Consider the following 15,589-nt stretch of genomic DNA (forward strand, 5'->3'; position numbering starts at 1 on the left):
AGGAGCTCTTTTGGGGAGGCCCAAGAGCGGAGCGGGCCTGGCAAGGAGCTGAGCATGAAGAAGGGGCAGGCAGTACACATTGTGTGGAGTGGCTGGCCAGGAAGAAGCCCGTAGACAGCACAGCCGCAGAGGGGCTGTGTCTCCGGTGCAGTGACTGTGTCGGGGCGTTAGAGCATTTGATGGCGGCCTGACGAGGGAAGGCACAGGGACCGGAGCACCCTGTGCATGCAGGAAGGTTAAAAGCCTTTGGGGTTTGTTAAAAAAGTTTAGAATAAGGACAGATACAGGGTGGGGGGACACAGAAGTTTAGAAAATTATTCATGGTGTGGAGAAAGTGAATAGAGAGGGAATTCTTCCCTTTCCTATGTTATTAGAAGCTCAGGTCACCCAATAAAATTGATGGCTTCGATCAGACCCCAAAAGGGCTTCTTCTCACAAAACAATTAACTGGTGGAACTTGCTGGCACCAGAGGCAGGGATGGCAGCAGCCTCGGCCGTACTTAAAAAGGGCGATTCCTATTCATGATCCACCACAAGTTATGAATCATGAGAGTTAAATGGAAGCTCTGCGTTTAAAGGCTGCGCAGCAGAGGCTGTTTGGAAAAGGCCTGGAGACGACGGCTTCCTTCGTGGCTTGTGGCCAGACAGGACTTTGTGGGGAGTCCGCTGCTGGCGACTGGATGCTCCAACCAAAGACAATTATTGTGAATCCTAATGAAGCCCTTGGAGGCAGCCATACCCGACGGTCGAGTAATTGATGTTTAAGCTGCATGTAACAAAGAATTGTCTTTGGTTGTTGCTATTCGTGATTCTCCGTGTCTTTGGGTAACTGGATGCTCGGCTACTCAGATTGCTGTTCAATCCCGCAAGATTCTTCTAACGTCTCTATTGCATCCCCCTCACCTGGCCTGGAAGTTCAGGAAGGAGGATTCCCCGGGCCCCTCTATGCAGACCCCCATGCCCTGGCCAATACCACTGTACTTCGGCACAAGGTCCTTGTTATGCTCGCTAGGCCCCCTCAGTTTGCTCCCTGGGGGCGTGATCCTGATAGCTTGCATTGCAATACCTAGATTGTGATGCTGTGGCAACTCCAGTTCTTGGGGGGGGGAGTCTGCCCCCACCTCACACAAGCACACAAAGCTTTCCCCCACACATACAAACTTGATGGAGTTACATCGTCTCAGGGTGTCTGGGACCCCTGCACCAAGCCTGGGCAAAATAAAACCAAAGTCCAAGGGCTCTTTAAAGACTAACATTTCTTTCAGTATGAGCTTGTGTGAATCACAAGCTCATATTCTTCAGCCTCTTTGATTCCCTTCTGTACTCTGTCAGTTTGATGTTCAGGTTTCTCTTCCTCCTCAGCAGGCTCTGCTCTCAAAGTTGTCAATCAAAGGAAGAAGTTTGAGGAGATGCACTCCAGGCTAGAATCCCTGACCCTACGAGCGCTGGATCCATCATGCATGCTGTGCTGGGCTGCTCTGCTTGGCCAGTCGTCTGCCCCCTGGCACTGTGGGTTGAGCGTCCTTCTGTTGGGTCAGGGGAGGGTGGGCTTTGAGACCTGGAAATCACAGGGAAGGACCAAGGAATGCAAACCAGGAGTGGGGGAGTTGGGGGGGGGAGGTGTTTTGATTGATCTTAAAGACTTTCCACACGCTTTTCTCCTAAAAAGACCCAAAGCTATGTGCAGTAAATAACGGAAGCATATCACTGGAGCTGGATAAAACCAGGGACAGCTCGTGAACCACCCTACATTACGGTCCACCCCCCAATGCCCTCCTGAAGCTGGATGTAAGTAGCCTTCCTAAAAGTCAGGAGGGTGGAGTGTTTCCATCACAATTTCTGGAAAGCCTTTCCACAAGTAGGGGCCAGCACAGAAAAGGCCGAAGACTGGCCTGGGGCAGATTTTATCTGAAAGACAAGATGGACAGCAGAACTGCCGGGACAACTCAGGTCTCATCCTGAGCGAGGAAGACCTTTGGGTGGGTGAGTGCCAGGTGGGGAAGGGCTTGAAATGTCATAAGCAGTCCCTTGAACCAAACTGTGAAACAAAGAGGCAGCCAGTGTAGAGACGCAAGATGCACGTGACGGGTGCAACGCAGGGGGAAGATCGACGCAAGCCCATCAGATCCCTGCTCGCAATAATGTAGCCCAGTTATAGAACAGTCTTCCTCTGTTGCTCGTCCCCAGATTATTGACTCAGGACACGGAGGTTCCATTTAGCCCCTTCATGGCTGCCGATAGAGCTCTCCTCTCTAACGTTTGTTATCTTTTTAAATAAAGCCTTCCAGGCTAGGACTCAGCCCATTGTCTAGGCAAGCCAGGGAGAGCAGTCACTGTGAGGCTTGGAGGTTTCGACCAGGCTCAGTTTCAAGCCCCAGAAGCCTTCAATGTGGGAATAAAACCCCGGTGGAGACTGGCATTGGAGGGAAGCCTACAGGACAGAAAAGTGGAGAGAGCCTGGGGGTTTATTGCTGTGACCAGGGATCTCTGGCCATAAAAGGCATTCAAAGTTAGAACAAGAACCGATCCTGGAGGCAGCCAGTGCAGCTGGCACAAAACAGGCAGGATACGTGCCTGCCACCCAAAACCAGCAAACAAACAGGAGTGTGCAACAGCAAAAGCTACCAAATAATCTTCAAGGGCAGCCCCATGTAAAAGAGATTATAGTAGTCAACCATACAAGTTAGTCAGTATGGCAAAATGAAACTGGTATAGAAGGCAGGAAATGGCCTTGGGGAAGGCCAACTGGCCTGAAACAGTTAAAAGATAGTCTGTTCCTGTGCTTTCAACCAAGGCTGGTGAAGCTTTTTTCCAGCGTAAAGGTAAGTTTTGTCACTTTTAGTTGCAGATCAAGTTGCTGTCAAAGACACAGGAGCCTGAGGCAGTCAATAGGTTGGCAAACCCCAGCAGCTTTGAAGCTAGCAATTCCAATGTTCAATGTTCCTTCTTGATAAAACGACAACTTCACAGAGTGGCAGTGGCTCAACAGCAGCCTTTCCCCTTGTGCATAGCAGCATCATGTTCAAACTGGAATCTGTCTGGAATCTCTGCAAAGCAGCTGCACTGCACACCAAGCCCTAGTCCTGCGCATCATGCATAGCTGCTTTGTGTGGCTGGCAGCCCAGTTTAATTTATTTTTATTTAAACAAAAGGGGATACAGAAAAAAGGGGTAAGAAGGGGAGGAAAGTCAAGGAGAATATATGACTATGTGCTGCAAAGATTACTAAAATACAGAGTTCAAAAACCAAAATTTTTACCAATATTAAAATAGAGATTAATATACTTATTATTAAGCTTAACTAGTATATATTTTCCCATCTGTACTACACAAGCACAATTTAGCCTATTCCTGCTTATTATTTAATATTAATAATAATAAAAAGACCTCATTACTTCATTATTACTCCATACTATCTTTTTCCATTTTAACAATAACAATTATTGGCAGTATCACTACTTGTTTCTTGAGGCAACTGATTACCATGACCCTTAGTATAAATATGAATTACTACAAGAGATTTTAACTTATTATTCCTATTCCTTATCTTGTAGAAAAAGAAATTCTTATATCCCTTCTGCATTTCTTTACCTTGTGTTTATACTTTACTTTTCAATAAACGTGTTAATTTTATACCAATATTTCCAAATTGTACAATCCGTTTTACCAATTATTTACCTAAACTACCAATTATCTTTATATAATTGACTATCTTAAAATCAAATTATAAAATATATCGATCTACAATTGCTTTCTAATTATCAGAGTTAAGACCTCATACAAATTTTATCCATTATAAACAAAATATCTTCTGCATTTCTCTTCAGATTTGTTGATAGGGCTTCTATTGATATAATTCGTCGACTTTGCCATCACCGCATATTCTGACATTTTATCCTTCCAGATTTCTCTAGCGGGGCATTCTTCTTCTTTCCATTTGCTTGCCGTTACTACTCTTGCTCTGGCAGCCCAGTTTAAACAGTATGTTGTGCCAGTCCAAAGCTCCACAGGAAAACACCGTGCCCCCGACCATGCCTGAGAGAACTGGAGAAAAGAAACAGGAACTGCGGAAGCAGAGCCAGTATTTGGCTACAGGTTGGCCACCAGGTGAGTAGGCCCAGGAAGGCAGTGTTGTCGTTTTGCTTCCTGCCCCAAATTCTGAAAGTTGTTCTGTGAAGTCAGCCCTTCACTGCAGAGTGATGGGAAGTGACAGGCCTTGCCTATCCAATGTTCACTGGCCCGTAGGCATGCGGGAAGATTGACAGGAGTGGAGATTTCAGAAGACCCCCCCAAGCTTCAGCCAGCAAAAGGCAAGAAAGCCGCCTCTCCTGGTTCCTCGAGGGCTTTTCCTGTCCCTGGTGCACGACGGAGGCGCAGGATTGTTGAATACGCAGCTCCCTCTGGTGTGTCAGGCTTAACAAACAAGCAGAGAGCCCGGACTGTGAGTTGTGAATCTGGAAGTTCTCTGTACAAATTCACACCTGGGCACACCACTCCTCTGGGCCTCAGCGCCTTCCCGTTTGCAGCTCTAGGATATAATGAGACTGGCCTACTTCACAGGGGAGTGGCAAACAGAGATAGTATGCGTACTCTGACGGCTGTATGTGTTCATAATTCAGCAAAGTGAGAGTTTGCCTCCACTCGTATCGTAACGTTATTGCCAGTTATGAGCAGAATCCCCAAGTACTTGAAAAAATGCTTCCTTTTTGCTGAGATTTCGGCATTGGATTGCAAATACTTTGCATCTGTGAGTCTTGCGCTGCCGATGGTGGGAATTATGTGGAGGAAGATGTGGCAAATGTGTAACTCTCTCTGTCTGTTTGGCAAACTTTTAAGAGGTTCTTGTTATTGTCGTCATTGTTGTTGTTGTTATATGTACCCTGGAGAGCATTGAAATCTGCAAATAAGAACTTACTGGTGATCCCTGGTCCCAGGCAGGCCTGGCTGGCCTTGACCAGGGCCAGGGCTTTTTCATTCCTGGCCTCAACCTGGTGGAACTCTCTGTCGGAGGACAGCCGGGCCCATCAAGACCTTATGTCCTTTCGGTGGGCCTGTAAGACAAAGTTGTTCCACCAGGCACATGGTTGAGGCCAGTCTTTGACTTTCTGATTGCTTAGGTGGCTCCCTACCGGTCTCCTGCCAGGGGGGTGACATCTGCGTTGCCTCAGTAAAGATGCTGTTTGAGAGCCACATTAGAAGAGATCTGGCAGATTGGTGTTCTTTCCAATGTCCTGTTCAGTTTCCATTGGTAAAACGAAGCCACAAGTGGTCCTGGTTAGGGGAGCCTAACTCTTTTCTCAAGCGCCATCTTCCTGGCCTTAAAATTGTCTTCCTTCCAGATTTGCTGACTGCCCAGTTCAGAAAAACACAGAAGCCTGCAGTCTGTTGCTGGTCTTTCCCCCCAGCAGGCAAACAGTAGCTGGAGAAGGGAAGCAGTCGGAGTGCGGGGATGATCGTGCTAAGGATGAAGCCCTGTTAAGTGGCTGGACTGTGAGCCTGCAGCTTCGACTCCCACATTGCCGCGGCCTTGGGGAAGGAAGCCCCTCCTCTCGGCCCAGCTGCCCAGCCTATTGTGGGGACAACAACAACACTGAGTTGGTTCAGTGTTCAAAGTGGGGCATTACTCGGTCTGGAAGAGTGCTCTATAAGCACACGGTCAGGTGAGCCGCTGCAGCGTAGCGGTCAAGTGGTTGGGCTGAGACTCGGCCCTCTGCTGGTTCCAGCGCCATGGCCTGGGAAGGCCCCTCCTCCCGGCCCAGCTGCCCGGCCTGTTGCGGGGCTAACGACCACACGGACTCCTCCAAGAGCGAAATCAAAAAGAGTCCAGTAGCACCTTTAAGACTAACCAATTTTATTTTATTGTAGCATAAGCTTTCGAGAATCAAGTTCTCTTCATCAGATGCCTGATCCGAACTTGCGGCGGTCTCGTATCGTGCTCCGCTACAGAACTGCGCCCCCTGCAGGGCAGCGCCCGGTGCGGGTCTTTTCTGCTTTCTGCAGAGCCGGCCTACGGGTGAAGTGGAAGGCGCCTAGAGAGGCCGGAAGAGAGCAGGCCACCTGACTTGCCTCAGCCACTTCCGGCTCCGGCGTGTGGAGCGGCTCCGGCGTTGGGTGAGCGGCGGTCGGGGGCGCCGGAGGACCGCGAAGACCGGGTCAGGGAGGGCCTCGAGCGAGCCTGCGCGGCGCCCCCGGTAGGGCCTGGCCTGGCCAGCCGCCTGCGCCCCGGGCGGAGCCCTCGAGCCAGCGCGGCCTTCTTCGGGCGCGGGCGGGGGCGGGAGGGCTGCAGTGCCAATTGCCGCCCAGTCCGGGCGGAGACGGGAGGCCAAGCGGGGGGGAGGCTGCAGGGGGTGGCCGCGGAGATCCGTTCCGCTGCGGAAAAGGGCCGCTTTGGAGGCGGACCCCCTGGCATTGCGCCCTGCCGAGGGCCCTCTGCGCCCCAAATCCGCCCCCTCCAGTCTCCACCCCCCCAAATCTCCAGGAATTCCCCAGCCTGGGGCTGGCAACCCGGCCTGCGGGGTTCCAAATTGGGGTCCCCTACCTCTCCTCCACAGCTCCGCTGGCTCCCGTGAACAAGTCGGGCTGAACGCGACTCCAGTTGTCCACAGCATGATTAGAGAGAGCCAGCATCCCCGAGACCCTCGGCTGCTCCATCGGGAACGCCTTTGAACGTTTCAGGAGTCTGTAGTTTAGTTTGTAGTTTAGCAGGACTTCAGTGAAGCAGAGTAGAGTCCTGTCTGTCTGTCTGCCTGTATCCTCTCTCCCTGCAAACGGGCTCAGAGCGGATCACAACATAGATAAATAAGTTTACAATAAAATCAGCATTAAAAGCATAAAAATGGGTTTACACAATAAAATTTGCCGGCCATCCACATTGCTCAGCCCTGGCTCAAAAATACCCCTGGAGATAGAGGCGGGCAGACAACATTGATATATTGGTAGAGGAACTGGGGGTGAGGGTTTTTTCCTAATCTCCTCAGTGGGAGACCAGCAGAGGCCCTCGCCTTGGCCTCAGCCATATGTCTGGTGGAACATCTCTGTCTTTTTGCTTGCTGTGCTGAAGCTCTGCATCCTTTGCTCTGTCTGGCTTCTTATTTACGAACACCTTTGATTCCAGGATGTTCTATGAGCTTTTGTGACTCATAGGTCACCTCCTTTGATGCAGGTGTGAATATCCAACCAATCAGTCTTCTCTTTGCAGGAGGTCAGAGATCCGGCACTTGCTTTTACACAAGAATCTGGCAGAGGAAGAAGGCAATCTAGTGCAGAAGGAAGGATGAGGGGAGAGCCAGACTCAGTTTGTCCAGAAGCAAGAAAAGGCCCTGATGCCACCGAGGCTGGGAGAAGAAGGGAGCTGTGTGACGGAACTGTGCAGAAAAGCCTGGGAGAAGATTTTCTTCCTTCAGATGGGCAGCTCCAGCAATTCAGGCACTTCCGCTACCAAGAGGCTGAAGGCCCCCGAAAGGTCTGCAGCCGACTCCACCATCTTTGCCACCAGTGGTTGAAGCCAGAAAGACATACAAAGAAGGAGATCCTGGACCTGGTGGTCTTGGAGCAATTCCTGGCTGTCCTGCCTCCAGAGATGGAGAGCTGGGTCAGGGAATGCAGGCCGGAGACTAGTTCCCAAGCAGTGGCCCTGGCAGAAGGCTTCCTCCTGAGCCAAGTGGATGACAAGAATCAGGAGCAGCAGGTGAGAGGGACCCATCTGGGTAGTATGTGGGGCACAGGATATGATCAAGGATACCCTTGTTATCCGTACAAATTGCTCCAACTTTTTTAGAACCCCCACCCCACCCCACCGCCTTTTTCCTGTTTCTTTTCTCAACAGTGTCCCCTTTGCGGGATCCCCACTTCTGTTTCAGGTGACAGAAGAGATTGTGCAGGAGTGTTACCAGGGAGCAGCTTTTCCAGGTAAGGTCAAAAGGGCTGCCGTACCTACTGGGTGTTCTCCTTGAGTGTAGGTGGAATGTTTTTGTGTCCCCTGCCCCCATTCTCTGTAGATGGCTGCTCCACTCCAGCTTCACAGTTTAGAAACGTGGAATCCATTTAAAATCGGTGCAAGGTAATTGGAAGAATAGTGGTTTCGGTCATATATTTTTATCTCCAATTATATTATATGCGTGCGAGGATGATATGGTGAACCAGTCAGTTAGCTACTTTGTAACAGTGCCATTAGGTATGTGGTTGCAGATAAAGAAAATAGATAGGGATTTATAGTCTAAACAGAATAATGTTCTAAGTGAAAATCTATTAAATGTACGGGAGAAAATATTTCTCACCCACCTCATCACTGGTATATGATAACAATAGCAGATTAGATTTTGCAAACATACGGAATCAAGAAATTACCCTGAATAAGGATGCCAGAGTGGTTGTGACCATGAGCCAAGAGAGGGAGAATCTCTTTTCCTCATGCAAGAAACTGAAATGCTAAATTCTTGGAAAGTTTGGAATGTCTTCCAGTTTCCTTTTGCTCCTTCCAGGCACGGCCTTGAAACCAATGATACAATCTTTGTCGTCTCTTTGTGGCAGAGAGAAAGCAGCTTCCGAGCGGCCAGATTGGGTAAGTGTGGAACTGCAGATCATGACTCCGGCTGCCTCCCCACACCAGCCGCCTCTCCTTAGCCCCGAGAGAACCCCCCTCTCTCTTTCCCTTGGCTGCTATGCATGCTCCTTGGATGGAAAAGGAAAGGTCGGATGGAAGTTAGAATCCTGAAAGCAAGCATCTAATTATGCCCCTGATTATATTGCCCTTACATGGGGAAGAATTGTTATCTGAGAGAGGGGTTCCTTTTTTTCTCTCTTCAGGGTCCCGTGACCTTCGAGGAGGTGTCTGTCAGTTTCACCGAGGCAGAGTGGGCCCTGCTGGATCCGGACCAAAGAAGCCTTCACAAGGAAGTCATGGAGGACAACTGTCAGAATGTGGCTTCTCTGGGTAAGGCTCCAGGCAGGCTTCTAGAAGGGAGTATGGGTGTGCAACCCGAAAATATTCGGGTTTTGTAATAAACCCAGAGAGATTCTTAATAAACCCAGAAATCTGAAGCGGCATGCCACTTCGGATTCGGGTTTCTAAGTCGCTTCAGTATGCTCCGTAAAGATTCGGAGCATACTGAAGTGACGGGGAGGGGGGAGGCTGCTCCCACCTTTAAACTCCCTCTACTCTTAAACCCCACCCCTCACCCCCCAAAGTGCAGTCACTTTAACCAGGATCTTAAAGGTTGAAGAGGCCTCTTCCTTACAGTCAGGAAGGAATTTCCCTCCAGGCTAGATTGGCTTGGTATCCTGGAGGTTTTTTACTTTCCTCTGGGCATTGGGCAGGGGTCACCAAGGGAGTTGGGGATAGCTGTAAATTTCCTGCATTGTGCAGGGGGCTGGACTAAATGACCCTTGTGGTCTTCTCCAGCTTTATGTTTACATGAACTCAACAGCCAATTAACACATGGCAGGATTTGCCTCTCCTTCAAGTGATCTCTGTTTTGTTATCAAGAGCCATTAATGGCTTTCTTTCCTGGGCCTGCTTTTGTTTTAAGGTCTTGCCAGTTTTTCTTCTTTATTCCAGAGACTAATAGTCCCCAGAAGAAGCTTGAGGGAGAACCAGAACAGCTCCCATTGGAAGGGGAGCAGCTGAGAAGCAATGGAACAAAACTGATGGAGGAGGATGAATCATCTGCTTCTCAGGGTACTGAATCCCAGGACATCCTGTCATACCATCGATGGATCAGTTGCCCCATGTGTGGAAAAACATTCATTTATCCATCAGTGTTTGATAGACACTGGAGAACCCACACAGGGGAGAAACCATATAAATGTGTGGACTGTGGAAAGAGCTTTGCTCGGAGTACACAGCTTAGTGTCCATCAACGTATCCATACTGGGGAGAAGCCATATAAATGCATGGATTGTGGAAAGAGCTTTGCTCGGAATGCAGATCTTACTGCTCATCGACGTATCCATACAGGGGAGAAACCCTATGAATGCATGGAGTGCGGAAAGAGCTTTGCTCGGAGTGCGGAGCTTTCTGATCATCGACGTATGCATACAGGGGAGAAACCATATAAATGTGTGGACTGTGGAAAGAGGTTTGCTCGGAGTAGGTACCTTAGTATCCATCGACGTATCCATACAGGAGAGAAACCATGTAAATGCATGGAGTGCGGAAAGAGTTTTGCTCGGAGTGGAGATCTTACTGCTCATCGACGTATCCATACAGGGGAGAAACCCTATGAATGCATGGAGTGCGGAAAGAGCTTTGTTCGGAGTGCAGAGCTTTCTGCCCATCAGCATTTCCACATGGGAGAAACCATGCAAATATGTGGATTGTGGAAAGAGGTTTGTTCGGAATAAGTACCTTACTATCTAAATGCATGGAGTGTGAAAAGAGCTTTGCTTGGAGTGCAGAGCTTACTCTGGATCGATTTATCCATATAGGGGAGAAACTATATAAATGTGTGGATTGTTGAAAGAACTTTGCTGAGAGCACACTTTTTACTGTGCATCTAAGTATCCATACAAGGGAGAAACCATATAACTACGTGACTGCGGAGAGAGCTTTGCTTAGAATACACAGCTTGCTGCTCATTGATACATCCAAGCAAGGGGGAAACTATAAAGTATACGCTGTGATCTGGACACCAACTGTAATATAGGTGAGCCAGAAGTAATACTTAACTCACTATCTGGTCTGTTTCTGAATCATTTTGACCACAGTGCCATTCACCTCCAGGGTATTGCAAGCTGAACCCCTTTGTCTGCAGTCTGGGAAGTGGTGGCATTGTGCCTATATAGCAGTCAGGACACTGAACTGATTAACAAAAGTGTTATCAGTAGAACTAACAAACTGGATAGGAAAGAATAGAAATAAATAGCTGCCTTTGCTACTTGAGAGCGTATTCAAAGGGGTTTCAGAAAAAGGAGATTACCCTGAGAGTAGCATTCTGCAGACAGACAAGGAGAAAACCCTTTACTGGAAACAAGGTACTCCTCCTACAGTGCTGTCTTACTAGAGTTTTCTGCCCACGCAGGATCTTTTCTTTGTACACAAGAAGTTGCTATACTCCAACGGAAGTCACGGCTTTGGGTGAAGGTACCCACTGTGAAAAATGTCAAGACCCCGAGGAGTGGTTCTCTTTGTGGAAAGCAAACAGACTGAAGCCTGCTCCACTTGCAGTGAAATGCTGAAATGGGAGCCGGTTCTGATTAAGGAATTGGACATGCACTCTCATGCCACACCGGAGTCTCTGTTTCAGGCCCCTGGCGGTTACCGCTGATAATGGATAAATAAACACACACAAATGCCTTGCATGTGAGTAGGAAACTCATATAGAAAACTCAGCATATGTGACTAGCAGGAAAGGAGTCCAGTGGCACCATAGGAACTGACAAGACTTTCAGAGTGTATGCTTTCAAGAATCAGAGCTCCCTTCTTCAGGTATCTGAAGAAGGGAATGTTGGTCTCCAAGGTGCCACTGGGCCAAAATCCTGCTATTCTACTGCAGACCAACAAGGCTACCCAGCTAAAGCATAGGAGAAGTATCCCTGAAGGGGGTGGATTCAGATGAACAATAAGGGTGGTGCATCTCAGAGATAGTTCTCAGCGCTTAGTTCTCAACGCTTCTATTCACACAACTTTCCACCCCTCGCCAGCCCAGTGGTTGGTCTGAATCCACAAGAAAGGACAGGAGCCTCTACTTCAGATGAAAATATTTATTCTGTCCAATATATAAAATTGTCTTTCTGTTCTCAGGCCTTTTTTTCTTTGTCTGGTTTAGGGGTATTGAGGCTGCTCGCCGATGTTCGTGAGAACACTCTGGAAAGTGTGTTGGAGATCTTCTCAAATCTGGAAGATCGTTGTCGAGGGATGGTGACTGTCTCTGAGTCGCAGGCGGTCATGGGGTTGGTTCCTGCCTCTGCCTGATCTACTGAGGAACAGAGACCCAGTTTAGTGTAGTTGGTTAAGAGCGGCAGGACTCTAATCTGGAGAGCCAGGTTTGATTCTCCACTCCTCCACTTGAAACCAGCTGGGTGACTTTGGGTCAGTCACAACTTTCTCAGAGCTCTCTCAGCCCCATCCACCTCACAGGGTGATTGTCGTGAGGATAATAACACCACATGTTGTAAATCGCTCTGAGTGAGTGTTAAGTTGTCCTAAAGGGCAGTATTTAATCACATATTATTATTATCATTTTCTGCAGCTGTGCTTGATTTGGTTGCTTATTTATTCCTTTTAAAAAGTTAACCCTGCCTCCAAGGCTCAACTGTATAAATGAAACCATCTAAAACAGTAGCAATATTCTAGATTAAGCAGCTTGGACACATTTCAATTACTGATTGCCAGTGCCCACAAATAAGACTGGAGGGGTATTTCAGCCAGATCAGGAAAATGGCACCAGAATGTCAGGGTTCTGGCTTGAGGGCCAGAAACATGCTCTTACTGCTTCATTTAGTGTCAGACACCCTTCAGGAGATCCAATCTTGGCCGTCCCAATGTGCCTGTAGTTTGGCCCTAACATGAAGAATGTGCCACTTCTGTTCTGGTTTTAAAGCCCATGTGGCTAGACAGCCATAAAAGCGGGTTCCCCACCCACTTCCTTCCGGGTGTACAGTGCTGATTTTAGTGCACATGAAGAAAATGTTTCCTACATTACAGAGTTGAGAACAATTGATTCACAAACCCAAACTGGGTTAGTTTAACTCCTGCAGGAGAAAGAATTTCTCACATCAGACAATTCTGGTCCCTCCGAATGTTTCTTTATGAATCTTTATTCTGGGTGCATTTCCCAATTCAAAGGAGGTGTTAAATCATCCAGAGCGTTGACAGACACACTTCCCCAAGGGTGGGTCATGGAGCTGTATTTCTGCAGTGGGGGCCTTGGGTGCTCCAGTCACAGCAGGTACAAATTGTGGCAAAAACTCTCCATCCCCAGAAGAGTCTCATTGGAATGGAGGGACAGTGGCTCATGCAGGGGACCCTGCCTTTTTGCTCTGGGCTCATGCAAGGGGTTCCTGATGTCATTAATTTGCCCCCCACAGCACACAGACAGCTTTCCCAGAGTGCACAGGCCTGTCCTCATGCAGTATGAGAATGGCTGGAACAAGTGGGGGGGGGGGGTTGCTCCAGGGCAGTTAGCACTGCCCACCTACGTTGCTCACCCGGCATAGCCTGCCTCTTGCTTGCAGTAAAAGCATGGAGATGCCCTCCAACCCCCAACAGTATAGGTGGAAGAGGATCACAGGACATACCTTCCTCCTCTTCTGACGAAGACTCATGAAAGTTTTGGTCCTGATAGACAGAAGTGATCTGCAGAAGAATGAAAAATCAGCACAGCCACAAACCTGCTTTCCACGGAATCCGTTATGGCTGTGGCCACGTGAGGCAAGCCGTGATGGATCAAGCAAAAGGGGGTCCAGGGTCTTGTTTCCTGGAGTGGCAGACCGGATGCCTCCAGAAAGGCCACAAGAGAGGCCGGATGCCCCCCCCATCCTGTTGCTCCCCCCAGTAACCTGCATTGACTGCACACATGAGAATGGAGAGACTGTCCGTGAACCAACTGGTCGTTTGTGGCCAGTTTGGATTCCTCTCCTTTTCATAAATATGAAGAGAACCCCTGAAAGTGTGGCAGAGAATTGCTCCCTTGATTCAGTCACAGCAGCAGCTCCACACCTGGCTGCCTCCCCGGAGACCTGCAGCTCTGTAGCTCTTAAAAAAGTCATTCCTGGAGGTCAAATCACTCCACTTTTACCTCAGAACTCGACCGTTTCTGAATCTTACACACTATTGTCACCGTTTATATCCACTTGATAAACTCCACACAAGATTTTAGGTTGTTTCTCCACTCGTGGTCCATTTACCGGTCTGCTCTAATAGCACCACTGTAATAATGGGGAAATGTTGCCCTAGTTGAACATCCTCCTGTTGGGAAAGCCCTTGGCCAGCTAAGGCACCTTTTCCTAACAGCAGCAGCGCGGAGATGGGAACAGACGCCACTCCACAGGGCTGGACATTGCAGGGGAGGCGCTGCGTTTCTCTGTGTGCGCCTGTGTTGCCCTCCTGAGGAGCAGGGTGCCTCCCTCTGTCTCAAGGGGGAACGCCTCTCTGGCTCCTCTCATCCTGCATGCGTCCTTTTTTGTCCTCTCTCTCTCCTGCTTTCCAAGGAGCCACACGCACAGCTCTCTCCTCATGGAGCCATGGGCATACCTTCATGCATGCATGATGCTGGGCCAGCAACAGGGACAGGTGGTTTCTAGCTGGGGCTTTCACACTTCTACGAGAAATGGAACTACCTCAATAAATGTAAGTTCTATATTTGCACCATTGAGTTGCTGGTGGAGGTTTTTTTTCCTGTATGTGGTTCATGCTTTCCTGACTGGGTAGGCTCTGATAAAGTAAGCTGAGAAAAGCCAAGCTAAACGGAGTTAACTCACTCTCTCCTCTCTCCCTCCCCCAAGATAATCCTCTTCTGAGGTACTGCTATGCATGTCAGGATCTATTTACCTCAACCGCCCCTGAAGTTTCTTCCGTGTCACGGGAGAGGTGCATGTCCACCACAGCTGAAGGAACAGTATGAGAGAAAAAGCCACATCGGTAACCAAGACCAGAGCAACCGAAAGAGTCTCTGCTGCCCTGTTTCTTGGGGGGGGGGGATGGGGGGAGTAGGGAAGCAGCTCGTGGATCCCTTGTGCACATGGCCCAGCTCCCTTTACGGAAAAGCCCAAGGAGTCTCTGTGCACACCTGCCCCGTCCCTGGGCTCCAGGGCGGGCTGCTGCTCTTTACATGACACACAGACCCATTTTTTAGGAAAGTACTGAGATTGCACCAAACCTTTTTCCAATGCCTCTTCTTCTGGCTCCCTGGGAAAGGGAAAGAGAGGCACCGATTAAAACGGGGCACGTTCCTCCATCCCACTTAATTGCCGCTGCTTCTCACTGTTCTCTCTGCCCCCTTCATCCTTTTTTAATTCACAGTCAGTAAGCAGGAGGAGACACACCAAAGCAATAGCCCGGAGGGTTATTGTTCTCCAGATGATCGCGCCAGTGTTGGACTCTCTGGTGTTAATAGTTACAGCACAATGTGCAATGCCAGACTGACAGGGCCAGTGAAAATCCTCCTCTAGCTGCTTTTTAAGTCCTGCACCCGCCTGAGCCCTGCAGCGTGTGCCCCCCAGAGCCCCACAATGACCAGTAGGGAACCACTCGGGGGGGCATGACTCAGGAAGGGCTGCAGTTCTGAGCAAGTGCTACGATCCCTGGAAGGAGGCTGTCCCAAAGGAGCATGCGCCCCGAACAAGTGACGCTGTCTGGTCCTTACCCGTCTGTGCTCGTTGCAGGTGGTGGCTGCTCAGTGTCCAAGGGTGCACCAGCCACGCTCTTGCTGACGTATTTGGCAGATGGAGAGGTTGCGGCAGCTACTTTCAGAGTCTGGAAAAGGAAGGGCCTTGCTTAGCTGCAACATCTCAGCACCTGAGGCTTTGGTCAGTACATACAGGCAGAGGTGCTGGGGACCTACAGCCCTGGAACTCAGGACCCCTCCCCCAATTCCATTAGTGTTAACAATGTCACAGTCCACTTTCCCAAAAGCAAAGCTCAATAAGCGTTT

General features: G+C 49.2%; 2 protein-coding genes across 4 annotated transcripts in view; both read left to right on the forward strand.

Annotated features, from left to right (window-relative positions):
• Positions 1-6,076: 6,076 nt before the first annotated feature.
• LOC129341215 (zinc finger protein 420-like) overlaps positions 6,077-15,589 on the forward strand; it is a 70,130-nt gene continuing 60,617 nt past the window's right edge. Inside the window, exons 1-3 of one of the 3 annotated variants that reach the window (XM_054996280.1) lie at positions 6,077-6,110; positions 7,198-7,686; positions 7,859-7,907. In XM_054996280.1, the coding sequence (XP_054852255.1) occupies positions 7,273-7,686; positions 7,859-7,907 (463 nt within the window). In that variant the 5' untranslated portion in view covers positions 6,077-6,110; positions 7,198-7,272. Of the gene's footprint in view, positions 6,191-7,197; positions 7,687-7,824; positions 7,908-15,589 lie in introns of those variants that run through there. The other 2 variants (XM_054996279.1, XM_054996281.1) reach the window with 2 other exon arrangements.
• LOC129341216 (zinc finger protein 239-like) lies at positions 9,206-11,786 on the forward strand. Its single transcript, XM_054996284.1, has one exon. It carries the CDS (start codon positions 9,492-9,494, stop codon positions 10,338-10,340), a length of 849 nt encoding a protein of 282 aa, XP_054852259.1. The 5' UTR covers positions 9,206-9,491; the 3' UTR covers positions 10,341-11,786.

The sequence above is a fragment of the Eublepharis macularius genome, chromosome 13 (genome assembly GCF_028583425.1).
Source record: "Eublepharis macularius isolate TG4126 chromosome 13, MPM_Emac_v1.0, whole genome shotgun sequence".
NCBI classification, from domain to species: domain Eukaryota; kingdom Metazoa; phylum Chordata; class Lepidosauria; order Squamata; family Eublepharidae; genus Eublepharis; species Eublepharis macularius.